This window comes from Dendronephthya gigantea, unplaced genomic scaffold (genome assembly GCF_004324835.1).
Source record: "Dendronephthya gigantea isolate DGI-Jeju-01 unplaced genomic scaffold, DenGig_1.0 000004F, whole genome shotgun sequence".
NCBI lineage: Eukaryota > Metazoa > Cnidaria > Anthozoa > Malacalcyonacea > Nephtheidae > Dendronephthya > Dendronephthya gigantea.
In genome coordinates this window covers 3454949-3473333 of record NW_021163014.1, presented here as the reverse complement: position 1 = coordinate 3473333, position 18385 = coordinate 3454949, and the positions used below count along the sequence as shown (strand labels likewise).

Below are 18385 nucleotides of genomic sequence, written 5' to 3'. Positions count from 1 at the left end.
CGTACGCGGTATTCCAGTGGCAACGCCACCAAGTGCGTGATAGTTTTTTAAAGTTTTCAAAAGCATCAAATGACCAAGCCAATGGGAACAAAATTCACTAAACGCATTCATCTGAACGCGATTCACTAACACGACGCGAATTTTCAATTTTCAGAAGCAAATAAACTCTGAGAGAAAATTTCGAGAGATATGGGTAGCAGATAGGTCTAAATGTACTATCGTTCGGTTCGGTTCGGTCAGGTCCAAGAATATCACGACGTTCATTGCATGTCAAATTTAGCAGCTTTTAAAAACCTAAAGATTCTTAAAAACCGCGTCGTGCTGGCGCGGATATCGCGTCCGGTGTGTGTTGGCCTATAGCAGTGAACTCAAATAAGACGACTGGAACGCTCACTCTCTGACTTTCCCTCATAAATTAATGAGTGAAGCCAAGATGGCGGATCATGAAGCCTTTCGACAAAGTGAGCGTTCCAGTCTTATTTGAGTCCACTGGCCTATAGACTTAAAAACGTAAGTGGAAAGCAGTCAGATCCCGACAATATTTGACACGTCATAATGGACGACTTGCGCTTTAGACTAATTTTTGATCTTTTTGTATACTTTTGTATAACGACCGGAAGTGTGTAACTAATTTAGTTACACATTTCCGCACGTAATACAAAAGTATACAAAAATCGACAACTTTGCGTGGCTATAATTTCCGTCTTTTACAAAATTTCGCAGCCAAACTTTGCTTTTGCACTAATTTATAAGTAAGATCTTTCAGAAAATGTCCTTTTTATCGCCGAAGTAAGAAATTAGTCTAAAGCGCAAGTCGTCCATTGTAAGAGCCTAATACATTCAATTCACCTCCATTGGCATGGCAATGGGTTTTTGGACTGCTGAACGAGCCATTGCTCTTATTATTACACTGAGGTACACATATAGTACCGGTGCTATTTCTTCAACAATACGTTCTACCAGAATATGTTTGCTCAATTCAGAAATTGCCGGTTCTATTTCTTCAACCATACGTTCTACCCGAATGTGTTTTCTCAATTCTGAAAACGCTTCGGGTAGTGTGTTGGCGGTGGATATATATCGTGCACAAATACGACCAGCAAAATTTCTTTGGTTATACCTCACAGTTCGTACACGGGGGTTTCCAAGGTTGACAGTTTGATTAAGATACCTGGCAATTTCATCAACAGTTGCGTTGGGATTAGCTCTCCGTGTTATCGCGATGGCATCTGCCGCATGGCTGACGAAACGTTCATTTTCGACCTCTTCGCGAACCAAACGAGCAACAATCTGCAAGAAACACAAACTGTATAATGCTGTATAATATCCTATGAATGAATGTGCTAGTTGAATTAATTAATTCAGGTTCTTTTGGAAATCGTTTAATAATGATTATATATGAAAACGTTGTGTGATTATATAACCAGGATTAATTACTATAGTTCTACAAACACTATACCACCAAACTAAGCGTAAAAATCTCTATTTTAGCTCAAAATCAATACACTACATTTACTGCCCTCTACACCTTTTCTTTTTACATCGTCATTTCCATACACTTTCCCGTCAGTTCAAACTATTTCACTAAACAACCACAATGCTCTTGGTAGGTGTAGTTGACCCGAGCCAACTATGAACATTACTTTCAATACATTAGAGATGCCTCGAGAGGAAGCTAATATTTTACTTTGTTCGTGTACTTTGTTCAACATGTATGAATTTAAAACGTTTCTCGATGACTTGTGCGTGAAGACGATCCAATCGTCGCCGAAAAAAAAATCGTCCTAACAGACGGAAAGAGGGTCGGACAAATTTAGATCATTCGCTTTCACATCCGACGTTTTATTCGTTCAGACGATTTGTCCGCGTCTACTCAATGAAAAGCCGGGAATTAACTATTAAATAAGTAGACCACCAAGGTCCGCCATGTTCAAAGACGAAAAAGAGGAGAAAAAATTTCACTGATCGTTTCAAGATGGTCAATGTTTACCTGGGAAAGACAGTGAATATATTGAACAGCGATGAATCGTCCGCCAGTAATTAGACTAAGGCCCATAAAAAAGGCCCTGACATGTTCACTGGTTTGATTACAACCAAAACAAAGCAGCACAATACCCGATGCGGCCATTTGGTGACATACTTCAACAAGATCGTGATGGTCTGGACGAGGTTGCGGTAGTTCTTCCATTGGTGCCAGGCCTTGTAGATTAGCGTCTCCTTCAGTAAAAGATTAGTCAAAATAAACGTTAGTGAAACTCCCGAAATTCCAATCTAATTCCCGTCCAAGCACATGCACAAAAGTGAAATACACATAGAATAAACAAGTCTAACCCTGTAACCCACTGTCGTTGCCTTGACTTCTTATAGCTGATAATAGCGAGTTTAAGATGCACCAAATCGATCTACAGGACGTGGACGTGACATGAAAACTGCTACTGAACCACTTGTTTTACACGCGGCTAATTTTAGTGTGCTGTGATAACCAATTTGTGCGGTGATAAAAGTCAAATGTGCAGTGATAAAACGAGAAATGTGCAGTGCGTATAATTACTCCGGCGTCAGCGACGGATCGGAGTTGAAAATTCGCCTCAGCGTTGTTTTGTTTTGGTTTTTTCTTATTATTTTTTCATCATTTTTCGCCGTCGCAACTGTGCTTTGGCGTGAAATATACTAGTATTTGAAAAGTGCATGCATGCGACCGTTTTTATCTACGTCACAGTTTTGTCTCCCAAGACTTGTGGTGCACATCTCGAAATCTAATTTTCCGATGCGCGATTTGATTTTGCTCGCATGATACGCAAATTCCTCCAAGAGGAACAAAATTAATAAACCGTTTTTTTGATGCTGTTCGATTGATTGGGGAAAGAATATATTTAATACATATAGATTCTGGTCCTATTTTAATAATATCGCTGCTATTTCGCGTTTAACACGATGTGGTCGTGTATGGGCGCATTGACATGTCACTGTTTGCACAGGATTGAAGATTTAATATAAGCGCGAATTCCAAAGTGTAAGACAACGTGAACGTATCATGCAGTTTATTTACATTTTTGAACAATTGAACTTCTATACTTTTTAAAGAACGATGTGCTTCTGAATGTGCCGATCAAAAAACATTTTAATTAGGTTGGCAAGGCATCTAAATGAGTGTGAACTGTTTATGTTCAGAAGCTTTATATTGAAGATTGGCACGTGTGCGGCACGCCGGAGGTGTGCAGGTTTCTTGTTTACTGATAAATGGTATTTTCTCAAAAGACCTCACTCTGCTGAGATAGATTCGTCAGTAATTGTCCCCCAAAATGCTGGAAATCAAGTCGTAGAAACTCAAAAATACAGAAAATATTGATTGAGAGGCAATGCAGAAGCCCCACAGACACCCAACCGTCTTTAAATTACCAATTTCCAATTAGTACCAATTGTATCATGCCCGCCACCTCTACTATACTGTTGTGATCATATGTGCAGTGATAAAAATTCTTGAAATTAGCTATGATTTCCATCCCTGTTTGGAAACTGTAGAAACCTACCCACCCTGTGGAAATTAGAGCAGTATTAATTCACGTCCGCGTTGTTGATTTGGTGCATCTTAAACTCACTAACACGTGATGGCATGACAATCAGCGTACTGAAATTACAAATGCTATACGGAACAAGTGATAATAATTATCAAGTATTAAAAACTTAGCCTTAGGCTTAGGTTAAAACGAAATTCCTCCTTGTTGCTATACAGTTAAGAAATGCAACAAATGCGTGATATGATCACTGAATTCCAGACATATTATAGCTATATATTCATTTTCTCTGGTTATAACTTTTTTTTAAAAGTCAAAGTGGAAATATTACGTCTCTTATTACGTGGCCTCTAGGGTGAAAAAAAAGAGTCACGTGACATTGCTAATAAACTTATAAACATGTTTTTTCATCGTAAGGCGTAAAGTTGGACGGAGCAAAGAAGTAAGTAAATGTTGCTTTTCCGTTTAAATTAACATATATATGTAGGCAATGGTACTGAGTGTATTTATACATGGAATATAAATAAAATCTGTGCTTATTATACCTACAACTATACGCAATTTGTGAGTTGCTATTCACTGACGCTGTGCCTGTTTAATAATCATCTTACATTTTGTAACACTCACAAATATTGGCCAGAGCCGGAGGCCGAGCACTGTTGTTTTTTTTTCCTCGTTAATTTTCAAGGACATATTTTGTTCAGGTTCATTTGAAGTACATATTAGTTAGGCTGAACTAATGATATAAAGCTGCGAAAGGTGCGGGGAGGTTATAGTTGGGATTCACCGCTACCTGCCCGGAGCCTAATCTGTGAACTTCAGTAGGAGAGATAATTATTGCTTACCAATCCAAACACATATCTTTATGGCATTCGATCTGAACTGTAAATTGGAGGCACTGTAAAGACCATCAGCCATTGCATCAGGTGTGTTCAAGCCTTGGCAATTCATAGGGACAGTTACACCTACAAACAAATCAACCTTTAACTTCTAGTAAAGGGATCCAGCAGTGCTAAATTATGCAATTTTCATAAATAGCTGATTTCAAAATAGTTTGCAGTTTTTTTTATACAGGTCCAGAATATAATAAGGAACCGCATGCCGGATTATTATGTATTAAACCCCATTAATTGGCAATGGCAAACTAAATTGCTCCAGGTTTGAAATTTTACCATTAAGTATTTATGTGACTGTCCGCATGTTTAAATTCAGTAGATCTATTTAACTAAAATCAATATATATACATATAACATATATGCATATTATTGTAAGTTAATTTATGTTTAAGTAAATAAACCAGAGTTTTGTTGTATTTTAAGGTCACAGGACCAATTTGTAACTAGATAAATGTACTCCTTCTGCCTTTTCAGCCAGACAAACTGTACTTTTATGTATGTATATGTGTAGAAATGTTGATAAGCAGTGAAGCCTATTTTCACATTGCATTGATTGTATAATGATTTAGAAATTTTATTTTGATATAAGTGTAATAATAGGTGATTAAATAACTAGTCTTAAAAATTGACATGCTATCAAACTTCTCAATGTTTCAACTTGATTTTAGACCAGTGTTGCGGCTGATTCCAGATGATTCTCCAGTAATTGTCAAATTTGTAAATAAAATATGTTATAAAAACTGTTACGAGTCTGATACAAGTACATACAACATACTCAGCTGCACCTGCATGGTGCAGTGCATGGGTTATATGCAACCCTAAGCATAGTGTAATGGAAATTTTAATAAAAATAGATCAGATGAACTAATAACTGATTTATAAATATGTAAGATGTTTTCAGAAAAATTTATGGAAGCTGACATAATTAAATTTCAACACGGCTTTGGGATTGGCTGTTGATATATATGATTGATTAGTGGTTAGTGCTAATTAACATTGTGTCTCTCTAATATACATGTGTTTTCATGAAGTGCTGTTCAGTTATACTTTAAAAAATCAAATTTTCAGTACTGGTAATTCTTTTTGATGTTTATGTAGGTAAACACAGTATTAATTTACAGGGACACATAGAAAATTTTGGACTCTCTAGGGGCCCAAATTTCACAGCAAAAAAAATGCCATAGTAAGTTAACTTTTGAAGATAACTTTGCAACACTTTTAGGGGGGTTTGGGGGATCCTCCCCAATGAAAATTTTCAAGTTTCCTGTAAAATTTTCAGGGTGCATCCAACCCTGGGGCCCGGAGCAAATTACCCCTTTTCCCTTCACCCCCTCCCCTGGACAGCCCTGTTAATAATGTACGTAACCCAAATACATTTGGTAGCTATGCTTCTTTGACAGCAGGAAAGTTATGTCGCCAGAGCTCAACCCCAATCTAAAGCTGCCAAGCTAAAGATTTAATATCTGAGGTGTAAACAGTATATAATTAATGCACTTGGGAGATTTTGTTTTGAAAAATTATATAGATATGATTATAGGTAATATTATTTTGCTGCCAAGCAAAACTGAAAAAGTAAACGTTATATTAAGGAAGATCTAGACATTAGTTTGATGACTAGAATGATTTTGAACATTATGTACACATGTGATGCAGTGTTATTAATGAATATTCGTACACTATATATTCTTCATATAAATATAGTAATGGACATCACCAAACTTCTAAGCAAAATAACTGCATATTTGTTTACAATTTTATATACATTCTTTTTAGTTATATACAGCTCCTTAATATTATATTTTTTCTTTGAAATGCCAATATTGACTAACATACCTCACAATTATTTAGTATTATTTCCTTGGGTATGGTATGGCCTATATGCTAGCTGATATACGGTAATTGAAACATTTTAATAGTCCTTTTAATATTGAGCTTAGAAAGGTAGCTATATATTGATATAACAGATAATTTTACTTCACGTAATTAACCCTTTAGGTCCCCCGGTTAATTAGAAAGTTAGACGAGCTGACTAGGACACATTACAACCACGTCGAAGTTGATAAAAGCATATAATTTACGAGAACATATAGACGAGATTTACGAGCACACGAAGACGACAATTTACCTGGTAGATCTCTCGTGAAATTGCTATGTATTAATGAATAGCCAGCGTTGGCCGAAGGAGTACATCCATGGTATTGCACACATGCATGGTTCACGTCAAATCTCCAAAGCAATCTTCTGATAATACGTCGCAACACTGTCGAAACCTCGTGAACATGAACGTTCATAGGCTGTGTGCAATCCAGAACAAACACGATATCTACTTCTCGGCGAATAAAAGTTCTATCCAATGACTGTGGTACGTATTGATCCATGTTTTCAAGCGTGAATGTAGGCAAATGTTCAAAACATTATACGGTGAAACAGGTAGCCACAACCAGCCACTGCCAGTCTGCCAGAGTAAACTGACTCAACTAACACGAGTCTGCGTTCTACTACAATACCACCGTTTTAAATCAATGGCGAATGAACCTATTACAGAAATAGAAATTACGAAATAACCAATGACGCAATCGTTTTCAAACGTAAAGTTACATCAGGGGAATTACTGGAATGGCTGCAAAGGCGTAACCAAGGGTGGGCGGCCGCCCGGGCTCAAATGACGAATCAATTTTGTGCAGAAAACAATACCGGGTGTGGAAAAAAAAGAAGACGAAGAAAGCCGGAACCGTCAAATAGGATTGTCCCTGACGTCTACTCTTTATTCCTACAGCGAAGGCTAGCCCTCCCTGTTATATACGTGTATACGGAAAATTTCCAGCCCTACTTGGCCTACCAGGCAAGATCTTGGATAGTCAATAGCGTGATCTCGCCTTGTGGGGCTGGCCCTCCTCTCATGTAAACGAAATTGTTCTTTAGTATGGATTTATAGTAGCACGCGCGATCTCGCTTGGTAGGGCTAGCCCTCCCTGTAGGGCTCATGTAAACAGCCCCGAAAAAGCGTAAGCGATTCGTCACTGCATGCTTAGCAGTTGACTAGAAGCATTCACCACCCCCCCCCCAAAAAAAAAATACGTATACGACAAGATTCTTACCTTTTTCCGGAAGTTAAGTTACTCATCTATGAAATATGACATCAGACGTCTCATACAACTAAAGAATATCAATGAAATAATCCATATTTAGTCGAGTAATGTATAACTTAAAGTTTGATATATTACATATGAAGTTTGAACGAGTAGTTTCCGAGATATTCGCGTTTAAAGACACAGTAACGTTTTGAATTTTATCACAAATCAGCAAAAAATAGCCTGTTAAATTTGTTTCAACAATACCTCTTCGAAACATGGTTTGTTGTAACTTATTTTTTAGTTTTTTGACAAAATTTGTTAAGTCCATAATACGAATCTCTGAATTTGTCAGGTTTATCATGTAAGTTTTCAGTTATTGTTGAGTTTTACATCATTATTTTATGCCCTAAGTCCCTTGAACCTGATGGAATTCCAACTTACGAACGCAAGCAAGTTATCGCGACAAACGTCTTAAGTTAACATCGCAATAAAACATGCCTCGCTTGACGAAATATCAAAGAGTTTGGGTTTGCTTAGAGTATGCTAGAACGAATAACGCATATGAAGTTTCAAGACGATGGGATGAGCGATGGAACAACGACCCGAGGCCTACAAGACGAAGTGCAGTCAAAACTTATCGCAAGTTTTTACAAGAAAGTAGTTGTCTCGACCTAAACAAGGAACGAAGTGGCAGACCAAGGAGTGGACGAACTGCAGAAAACGTTGAGTTAGTACGTGAATCGCTCCTAGACAACGGGAATAGGTCACCCGTACGTGATAATTCGAAGGCAAAGAATCAGAGAGACGGCGACCCAGTACAACGCCTGGCTTTCTGCAACCGACTCCTGAACACCGTTGCCGATAATCCCGATTTTCTTGACAAGCTTATGGTGTCAGACAAGGCTGTCTTGAAACTTGTAGCTTGAATTCCATGAACTTGAATTCCTTGAACTCGCGAAACGTGAGGAAGTACGCAGCACGTGCATGGTGATAGGCACCCATACGATCATTACGTTGCTCATATGCAAAGGGCACAACAAGTGATGGTCTGGGCTGGGCTGACAAGACAGGGCGTTGTTCTTGGTCCGCATTTTACACGTGCAAACCTCGATACGAGAGAATACATGCGTATAATTCGCTACAAGGTGATTCAGAGAAAATTTCCAATGCACAACATTGACAGAAACTCAATGTTGTGGCAACGGGACGGCACCTCGTGTCACACAAGCAAGGCAACAATCCGATATCTGCAGGGATAATTCCCTGGCCGACTCATGAGTAAACGGTGCGTGACTTCTTCCTCTGGGGCTATTTAAAATAGCAAATTTGGGAAGTTCCTCAGGACCAACAACCTCAAAACTTTGGAGAACTTCGCTAGGCGATTGTTAGGTCATGTCGGAATTTGGACGGCCACATAATTCAAAGGTCTTGAATAACACGATTCTTCATCTAATCAAGAAGAAAAACTCATCGAGAATGAGAATTAAAAGATCCAGATCACCAAGCGAGTAATCTGAGTCATAAATTTATTACAACCTTCTACAATGAAAAAGATATGTTGCGTGATAGCCGCTTCACTGAACACTATCTCGTCAAGTGATCAAAGACCAAAACGCTTTTGGTCCTTTTTTAAGACAAAATCGAAAGTCAGCAATATTCCAGGGAAAGTCTCAACGAAGATAAGCGAAAATGGGAGAATACATGCCTGCATGTATTCAAAAACATCAAGTATCGCATATATCTACAGATAAACCCTTATCAAAAAGAGTTTTGAACATCAGTGCGCCAAAGCCTCCAAAACCCTGGGATATACGTTCGTAGATTATAACGTTCGACATCAAAGAGAGCGCAGTCCGTCTCACTTTATACCTAACTCTTTTCTATACGTTACCATAAACAAGACGCCTGTTCTGGCGTTAACTCCGACGTACCGCGCATGCGTGCGGGTCTTCAATATAAAGCTTCTGGGAACATAAACAATGCAGTTCATACACATTTAGATGCCTTACGAACCTAAAATTAATGTTGTTCGATCGCGACATTCAGAAGCACGTCGTATAGTTTAAAAAATACAAAAGTGTAAATAAACCGCATGATACGTTCACTTCGTCTTACACTTTGGAATTCGCGCTTATATTAAATCTTCAATCCTGTGCAAACTGCGACGTGTCAACGCGCCCATACACGACCACATTTTGTTAAACGGGGAAAAAAATTTTAGCTAAAATTGAAAGGCATTTTTTCAAAGTTTCAGAGGATAAATATCAAAATAATACAAGGTTTACCAATATACGTATGATAGTTGTGGCTTGATAAACACAACAGTGTAATAAAAAATAGTACTCATAGTAATCACTTAACTCTATTGTGAACATAAGCTGCATAAAAGGAATAATTTTATTATGCATGACAATTTGTCTATGATTGGGTTTAGTAACGACACATTTAGAATTTCAAAGATCTAAATATTCAAACCTACAAAGAGTCAAAAACCTTGTGGTATTGACTAATGTGCTAACTATTGATTAAACAAACTTCAAATTATAAATTATGGATTTAAAAGAACATACTTTTTTACCTGCTTTCCCTTCTGTCAGAATATTTTTGCAAAATTGGGACATCTCGTCGAAAGCTCATTTACTACTTCTGTCATCCAGTTTGACTGACTTAATCCTGCGTATGTTCTATTCCTTTATAGCACGGATGGCTCGTCCTTACGGGCAATATTAATCAGTTCTCTGTTCGGCTCGTTTTAATTTGTTATCCAACGCAGTTATATTCTAGAACAAATCAAACGAGGTATTTTACTAAATAGCGGCACGTTCAAACACACGAGATTTTTTTCGCGGCATTTGTAGTCATAATTATAATAAAAGATTTCAATGCCATATCAATATTAATTTTTCTTTATATTTCTATGAATCATTTATAAGACGCAATATGTAAATTTGAGAGACAGCTTTATGTAAATATACACGACCAACTTTAACTACATTATACTATACCTCTTTATTGCTGCGTATTAATGGCTCCACTACATGCATGCAGTCCTCAATAATTCCTCGTTTAATTTATTAGATAAATTTTTGCGATGATTTGTGCCACCAATAGATCGAGAAAGTCTACAAGCCAACGGGACAATCGAATTTCTTGCTCGACAACCACCTTAGCAACAACTGAAATTTGTATTTAAAAAAATATATTCGTTTTTCAGGTCGCTTTGCCGGTTTTTTAAGGAAAAACAGTGCTTTTTGGAACTGGTTTTACTACCTTAGACATCCTAAGATGATATATTAGGAGGAAAACCATTTAGAAATAAAAAAATTCGTTAAAAACGACATATTTTGGCCGCGGACATCGTGAATGAGTGAACATCCGGGACTTGAATTTGCCCTCCATTAACACGTTCCCCAATTTCTCCTCGATGCCCCCTCTAGTGTTATTTATAATCGATTCATCTCTATGGTTCAAACAACATGGCGCTTGTCAAGCATATCCGAACGTTGTCAGTAAAAGCTGTCGGCCAGCCCTCACAAGAAAATTTAAGCTCGCCGACATATCAAAACGGTTTTAAGAAGTGTTGAACTGCAATTCTAGCATGAAATGAAATTGCCCCTTATATGGTACGTTTTCACTCATTTTTGATCGTGTATCTGCCTGCATGACTATTGAGACACCCGTACATTAGCTATATTTAGTGTTTTTCGTGGAACAAAACGCAACCGTCTATATTATATATAACTGCAATGGCCGGATTAATCTGCGTTATTAATTTAACCAATAACGACTATATACAACACTACTATTATAATACGGTTATATAAAGCAATTAGATGTGAAATTATTTCTGTTATTGCACATGCACCATGCCTAAACTGTGCAGAATATTTTGGAGTACAGCAATTTGATTCAACATACTTGTTTAGATTCCGGCAGAGATCATGCTCGAATAATAAACGACAAAAGTGCACCCATCGTCTCATCAGATTAAAATAACTATATACACAGCATTAATGTCGCCCAGATGCAAAAAAGAAGTTTGCAAAAATAAAGAAAACGAAAAATACAACAAGTGTATAACCGCACTCGTGCTCTACCAGTCCAATGTTTTGAATAATATTCATCTGGACTTCCTGAACACGTTGCATGCATATGTAAATTGAACTTCTAAAACGGGGAAATTTTAACTCCATGACGACAAATTCATTCGCATATAGGTAAGAAACTGTTGTGTGGATAAAGCGGAGCTGTTATCTTGACATTCCCCAGTGAAATTATAGCATGCTTGCATGGATCAGAAACATCAATAAATAATAAAATTATATTGATGTTACTGTTAAGTAGCACGAAATTCAGTCTTTGATCATGACTGCAAGCTGTTTTTTAAAGAAGCGAATTGATATTGATTGAATATAATTAGGGTATCCTGTTATTTCGTTTCTCCTGCACTCGATCTGACTTAGAATAGGTAGGTAACAACCTGTTGTATCCAAACGTTGTATCCTTTAAAGTATGCATCGATCTTAATGTATTTTTATGCGGCGATGTGCGAATAATGAAGAAAAGAGCAAATTTGCTGATATGTTGAGAGAAAAATCTGTTTTCCAAGAGTTTTCCAGCATCAAACAATACGGTATGAAAAAGAATGGAAAGACATTTAATGCCAACTCATTTAATTCCTGTTCAAAATCATACCGCTATTCGCTTTTCATTATAGTCGATGTCTCTCTATGCAGGAGCTAAATTAATTCCAAGGTGCCAATATCCAGAAGGGGCTACCCACAAGTAAATTGGTAAGTTTATAGCCATCGTATAGTAGTTCTTCCCACGTATAATGAGCTGCAATAACAAAAACAATTTCACATCGAACTGCTTGATACATCCGTATTATAACTAAAATCACAAATTAATCCAAATATTACGAATATAAACGAATGCATCTTGATGGATGAAGTACACGCTAGTGCCAAATATAAACTATATACTTTTTGTCACCTCATGGTTAAGATATATGAAATTAAAAGATGTATGCTTTGAAATTCCACGGTTATAATTTGTCTTTGCTTGAGTGCGAAGATACTCGATAGATGTTTGATGAAGGGTGAAATGTAAATTTAGACGTAATAATGTCCGTTTATTTGTAGGAAAAAATTCGATTGATCTTCGTCAATAATACAACAGAATTTTTCATATATTGTGAAGTGTGAAATGTAAAACTTACACCGTCAGGCGTCTAATTAGCAAAATAATGTCCATTCATTTGGAGTTTGGGTTTTGGTCGAGGGTCGAGGGTAGTGAGTCGCGGGTCGAGTAAGGTCGAGGGTCGAGTAAGGTCGAGGGTCGAGTAAGGTCGAGGGTCGATTTTTATCGCATTTTTCGATCGGCAATATCGAGGGTGAAGTCGAGGGTAATATATTTTTCGCATTAGGTGAACTATTTTTAATATCTAAAATTACCCGAAACTATTATAAGTGGATTGACCGTTGCATGTGTATAACGCAGGCAGCTCACCGGTTCTGCAAGCAGTTACATGTTACAATGTTGTTTTGAATTCACTGAAAAAAGTAAAATAGCCATAGGACGAATATGGTATATTTGTTATTTACGCGTTACGGCTTGTGATGCTTGTTTTTCAATCTGAAATACAGGCATATAGTATATCGAATAATATGTATAATATATATATAACACTGATTATTATATAACAATATTCTTGTACGTTTACATGGTGATATCAAATTAGCTTGTAGGTACAGCACGTAAATATTTTATACTGTAAAGCTTAATAAAACTTAAAGCAAAGCTTAAAGCTTTCTCTCAATACATGCAGCTAGTATGGTCCACGCAGAATAACCTAACACTGAAAACCGCGGTTAAGCTAGGAGTAAGGTCAAACCGAGGTCTGATCGCGGTTGAACTGAGGTCAGACCGAAGTCGAACCGCCAAAAAGACGGAGTTTAAACCTCGGCCTATCTCGATCTGACAGACATTTCTTCACATTTTTTTGATTTGGTTATTGTGCATGTTGTCGCTCTTAGTTGTTGATAACATTCCGTTCGGACGCGAACGGCATGCAACCGTGATCGTATTTCCCTTATTGCGTTCGTGTCCTGTTTATGTTGGTCGACCGCAACCGAACCGCGACTGAACCTAATTTCTGGTCAGTACTGCATGTATTAACTGTCACATAAACTGTGACTATAAAGGGAGTAGAAAATTTGGTGGTTTTACTTCACCTTACGACTGTACGTGTTTGTTTCCGAAAAAATTGAAACATCAGCTATCGGCTTATTTATAAGTCCGCATTTCATCATACGCGGAGGGTAAGGTCTGGCTAGCTCAGGAAATGCAGTCCTTCGCTTAAAATTAATGGCGAAGGGTTGCAGCGTGCATGTATCTCTAGTTAATCAGTTATATAGATCATGACCATTCGCTTTTGATTATATAGCCCGTTGATGTTTCTCCATGTTCCTCTTTCTCTGTCCGTTGATGAAGTGGACTAAATGTAGTTGTGGAGCGGAGTAATGTAAGGGATCGTATTTTTTCCCGGACGAATGATCCGTCTCGCAGATTATTCGTCTGTGCACAAGACAAACTATCCAGACGAACTATGTACAGGCGAATATGTTAAGCGAAACAGAATCGCGATTTATATAGATTCAGTGCACAGGAATATTGGCGCGAATGTGCATGTTAGGGAAATTATTTATGTTACAGAATTTTTTTTTATGCTTACCCCTAAGAAAATATTCACCTTTTATGCGGTTAGACATATTTTTTATTTCTGGAAGCATGGGGTGATAATTTCCCTTTACAAAAAATACATGGAGCCGGTTTGGAAAGAACAATGCATGATAAGACTACACCAGTAAAGCTGTTCTAATCTTTATTGAAGTTCTAATCCCGTTTCAACAAATTCAAATCATGTAATATCATATGTATTTGTCCACCTTTCTATAACTATACTTTCCACGTCATAACTTTAAGCCTTTTCGGTATCTAACAGGAAAGTTTAAAAAATGCTATAAGCATAGTTAGTCTAAAATATAGTTCAAAGATAAATGATTATACATGATACAATGATACACACATGAATTATGTATATTTTGCTAATATTTATCTTGTTTGTATCAATTTTCAACTATATATGTATAGGCAGCAATCTTTTTTATATATAGAAAACAATAAATAAAGAATTGATTATATATTTATAATATCTTTTCTCTTATATTAGCTACGTTAGCTTTCATGATTAACGTATGGCATATCAAGCCATATAATAAATTAAATGGTATAGTTAGTCTAATATATATATACACATGTACCTTATTATGGCAGCATTAGAAACAACTGTTCGCATCCTTGCAACAAGTTTTATGGGGAGGGCACTCATATTTCGGATATTCGCCGTTGTAATCACAATGTCTCGGAGGAAAAAATCCAATAATGCAACAAAACATGCCGTTTATTTCGCATTCAGAAAAATTTTCTAAAGGCAATATAAGCTGTATCAAAATGCAGCAGCAGACGTATATAAGTGAAATAAACAAAATATTTCTATATTTTCTAAAGTTTTGATGAAATAGCCTTTCTCGGGATGACGAACGTACCGCCAGTTTTTAATTGTGAGCGCAAGCCCTTGTCAGGGCGGCTGTCTATAATTTTGGGCTTAATTTATTGTTGAAATGGTCTATGGACTCTTCTTACATTGCCATGATTGTTAAACGCATTTAAGAAAATTAAAGAAACGGTGCCCCAAAAATGGCGGATATTCGTCTTCGTGAGAAATGCTAAAAATCATACCCGAGTTCACCCGTCGTTTCACCAAGTTTGAATTCGAGACGGTGAACATCACAAGAAACAAGCAGATAATGAATTTAGAATTCATGGCGATCTAAAAGAAAAATATTTCAAGCTATCAATACGTTAGTTCATAGGCAGTAACGCAAATCGCCATCCGAACGCAACATGCACTGCCGTGTTGACTTAATGCACATTACTGCGTGCATGATTGAAGAATTTATTGAAATGACAAAGAAAGGAAAAAGTTAGCTATATAAATGCATGTAATATACATGGAGGTGGGAAAGAATTCAATGAAGTGATGATTTAAAGAGAAAATGTCGACTATTGTAAAATTAATAGCCAAAACAAAAAGAGATTCGTTTGGAACGCCTCCCACCTCCAGATAGAAAATACTGTACAATATTTTAGCTATATTTTTTATACATGCACTGTTGTCGCTTTGCGGAATTATCAACAGTCTTAAGGGCTGTTTACATTAGCCCGGTTACCCGAGATTAAACGAAGCGTGAGAGGACTTTGAGGTAGTGATATAAGTCTTTATGACACCGAACAAGAACATGCTATTGTTGTGGTGATTATACGACTGCCAGGATTATGTTATCTTCCCATTTCAATGCCCATAAATCATCTCACGCTTCGTTGAATCTCGGGTAATGGTGCTCATGTAAACAGCCCCTTATATACGCCAAGCTTTAACTGAAATGATAAACGAAAATAAATCTGGGCGCGAAAAGATAATTGAGGAATTTGAATAAAAAATGAATCGCATACTTACAAATATTTACAATCGAGCAATATTTCAAATGTTCAGTCTTCAGTCAAAGGCTCCAAGCGATAAAATGAGCGGACAACGTTTACTCCTCTCAATATAAAACCATGCATGACAAGGCTAGATATGTCAGAATAATTTATTTGTGTGGAAAAGACGTTGACATGGCATTTACGCATTCAAATCAAAGTTCGTGAACAATTTCTCTATTAATAATTTGTTAACAGTTTTACCGGGAAAAATTCAGTTGAAACATTACGATTACAAACGGTCTCTATTGCAGATACTGACAAAGGACAAAGTTAAATACAAAACAATTTACGAAGCACTGGAAAGGTGGATTTAAATATAAATATGATATATCCATGTATACTATTCTATAGTTATATACATTACCCGATCCAGCGTTATAGGCCAAAAATATAATGCAGATAATAACATACGTCATATGCATATATTACATTCATAACATTCTCATATTAAAGTGTGATGCCTTAATTTTTTGCTTATAATGTTGGATCGGCTAATGTGTGTGAGAAATGGTCGAGCCGTTTTCAGGAAATGACAAAACCGCGCTTTTCGTCTTACTGACTAGTGACTATATGTTAAATAACTTAGTATAAGAATGAAATAGAATGCACTTTACAAATTATAAAATAAAATACTGCGATCGAAGATCTAGCTAACCATCGGGATAATTTAGATGATTGTTATTAATTTTGATGAAGTGCATAGGTGTAAAGCTGCAGAGATGAACGATGAGCCCCAATTTGGGAGGGAAATTATTTTGATTATTTAAAGACAACCTAATTACTATAGCCTATACTGTATAATTATACAGTATATGCTATAGTATATAAGGCTACCGATATTGATAGTTTGGTTTACCGTTATTCACAGCTTAATACTTTATTGTTGTTAGTCTTAAGGATTCTACTCTAAGAAGCTGCATAGCATTCCTTGTCCTGCTAAGTGTCCCTTCTACTCAAGACTTCTACAACTTATTTACATAATTATGACTGTAAAATAATAGGGGAATAGCAATGACAAAAGAGAGAGACGGGACTGTCGTAAAAAGATTGCAACCTATTAACTGTGATCTATCCATGCCTTGTGGTTGTCATTTTGAAGGAATTTTTCCCTCAAATGTGTAAGCCCAGTGCTTTCCGTCTTCTCTTTATATTCTATGATACTATTGATTAATTTTGTTTATTGCTGTGTTGTTTCTGGATGGTTTAACGATCCAATGAATTGTGGGGGAAATAACTCGCCCCATACAACAGCTGATGGCTTGAGTGAGGTTCTTCGTGGTGTATTTCTTTTTTCTTTCAAGATTTCCTACAGTACTGTTCAGAACCTAATACTGCAGTTGCGGTTAGGTTGCGGTTTGGTTGCGGTCGACCGATGGAAACCGCAGACTAGACTACCGGAAGGGAAAAAAATACCTTCGCAGTGGCCGTTCGCTTCCGAACGAAATGTTACAACAGCTGAGAGGGAAAACACCATAACCAAATCGAAAAAATCTTAAGAAATGTCTGACAGACCGAATTAGGCCGAGGTTTAACCTCCGTTTCGAGCTCACCGCGGTTCCAAATCGGTCTGACCTCAGTTCAACCGCGATCAGACCGAAGTTTGACCTCGGTTAACCGCGGCCTTTGTTAGGTTATTTCGGGACAGTACTGTAGCTAAACCAAAACACCAAAACAGCACAAATTAAATCCACTGTCTTTCAACAATTCTTTTTAAACTTTAAGCGATGATTGGAGGCAACAACGTGTATCCAAACGTATAGCATATTTAAACGTACAGTGTGCTCATGTAGCATGTTTTACGAGCTAGTTATGACGCTGGGCACCGCGGTGCTTGACATGCATGCGCACTCAGTCTTAACACAGTCGGACATGAAAAAGAAAGGGAAAATTTTCCTCTTTGCCCGGGTGTCTTCGCACCCAAACGACGACCGTGGCTATACAAAAGTTATAACCTGGGAGTTTCAAATTATGCATCTTTTAATTTCATACGCAGAGGGGGACAATAAGTATATAGTAATTAAGTGACTACATTACCTGTTATTTAGTGCGCTTTATCCAACAACATGGAATCGGTTATAATTATACTAATTTTAATTGATTAATCTGTGACTTTTACTTATAATAAGGGCATCAAGCAGTTAGATGCATGTGAAATTGTTTTTGTTATTGCGCTTCATATGCATTACGTGGGAAGAGCTACTACGATGGCTAAACTGATCAGTTCACTTGTGGGTAGGTGCTTCTTTATATTGCCACTTTGGAATAAATCTAATTTGCTCGTGCATAGAAAACA

The 18385-nt window shown here is 37.1% G+C and overlaps 1 protein-coding gene and 2 long non-coding RNA genes across 4 annotated transcripts; 1 reads left to right on the top strand and 2 right to left on the bottom strand.

Moving 5' to 3' along the window:
* Positions 1 to 777: 777 nt before the first annotated feature.
* On the bottom strand, positions 778 to 9550 carry LOC114515628. Its single transcript, XM_028534922.1, has 4 exons — positions 6537 to 9550; positions 4361 to 4480; positions 1991 to 2217; positions 778 to 1290 (listed from the first exon to the last, which is right to left on the bottom strand). Exons 1-4 carry the CDS (start codon positions 6787 to 6789, stop codon positions 841 to 843), a joined length of 1050 nt encoding a protein of 349 aa, XP_028390723.1. The 5' UTR covers positions 6790 to 9550; the 3' UTR covers positions 778 to 840.
* LOC114515629 lies at positions 3917 to 6495 on the top strand. Its single transcript, XR_003686208.1, has 3 exons — positions 3917 to 3957; positions 6260 to 6306; positions 6407 to 6495. It is a non-coding gene; the product is annotated as an uncharacterized LOC114515629 (long non-coding RNA).
* A 4425-nt stretch (positions 9551 to 13975) lies between the features above and the next one.
* On the bottom strand, positions 13976 to 16829 carry LOC114515690. 2 transcript variants are annotated; one of them, XR_003686234.1, is made up of 4 exons: positions 16067 to 16829; positions 15289 to 15379; positions 14811 to 14974; positions 13976 to 14484 (listed from the first exon to the last, which is right to left on the bottom strand). It is a non-coding gene; the product is annotated as an uncharacterized LOC114515690 (long non-coding RNA). The 2 variants fall into 2 exon arrangements; XR_003686233.1 differs by having other exon boundaries at positions 13976 to 14974.
* Between the last annotated feature and the right edge of the window lie 1556 nt (positions 16830 to 18385).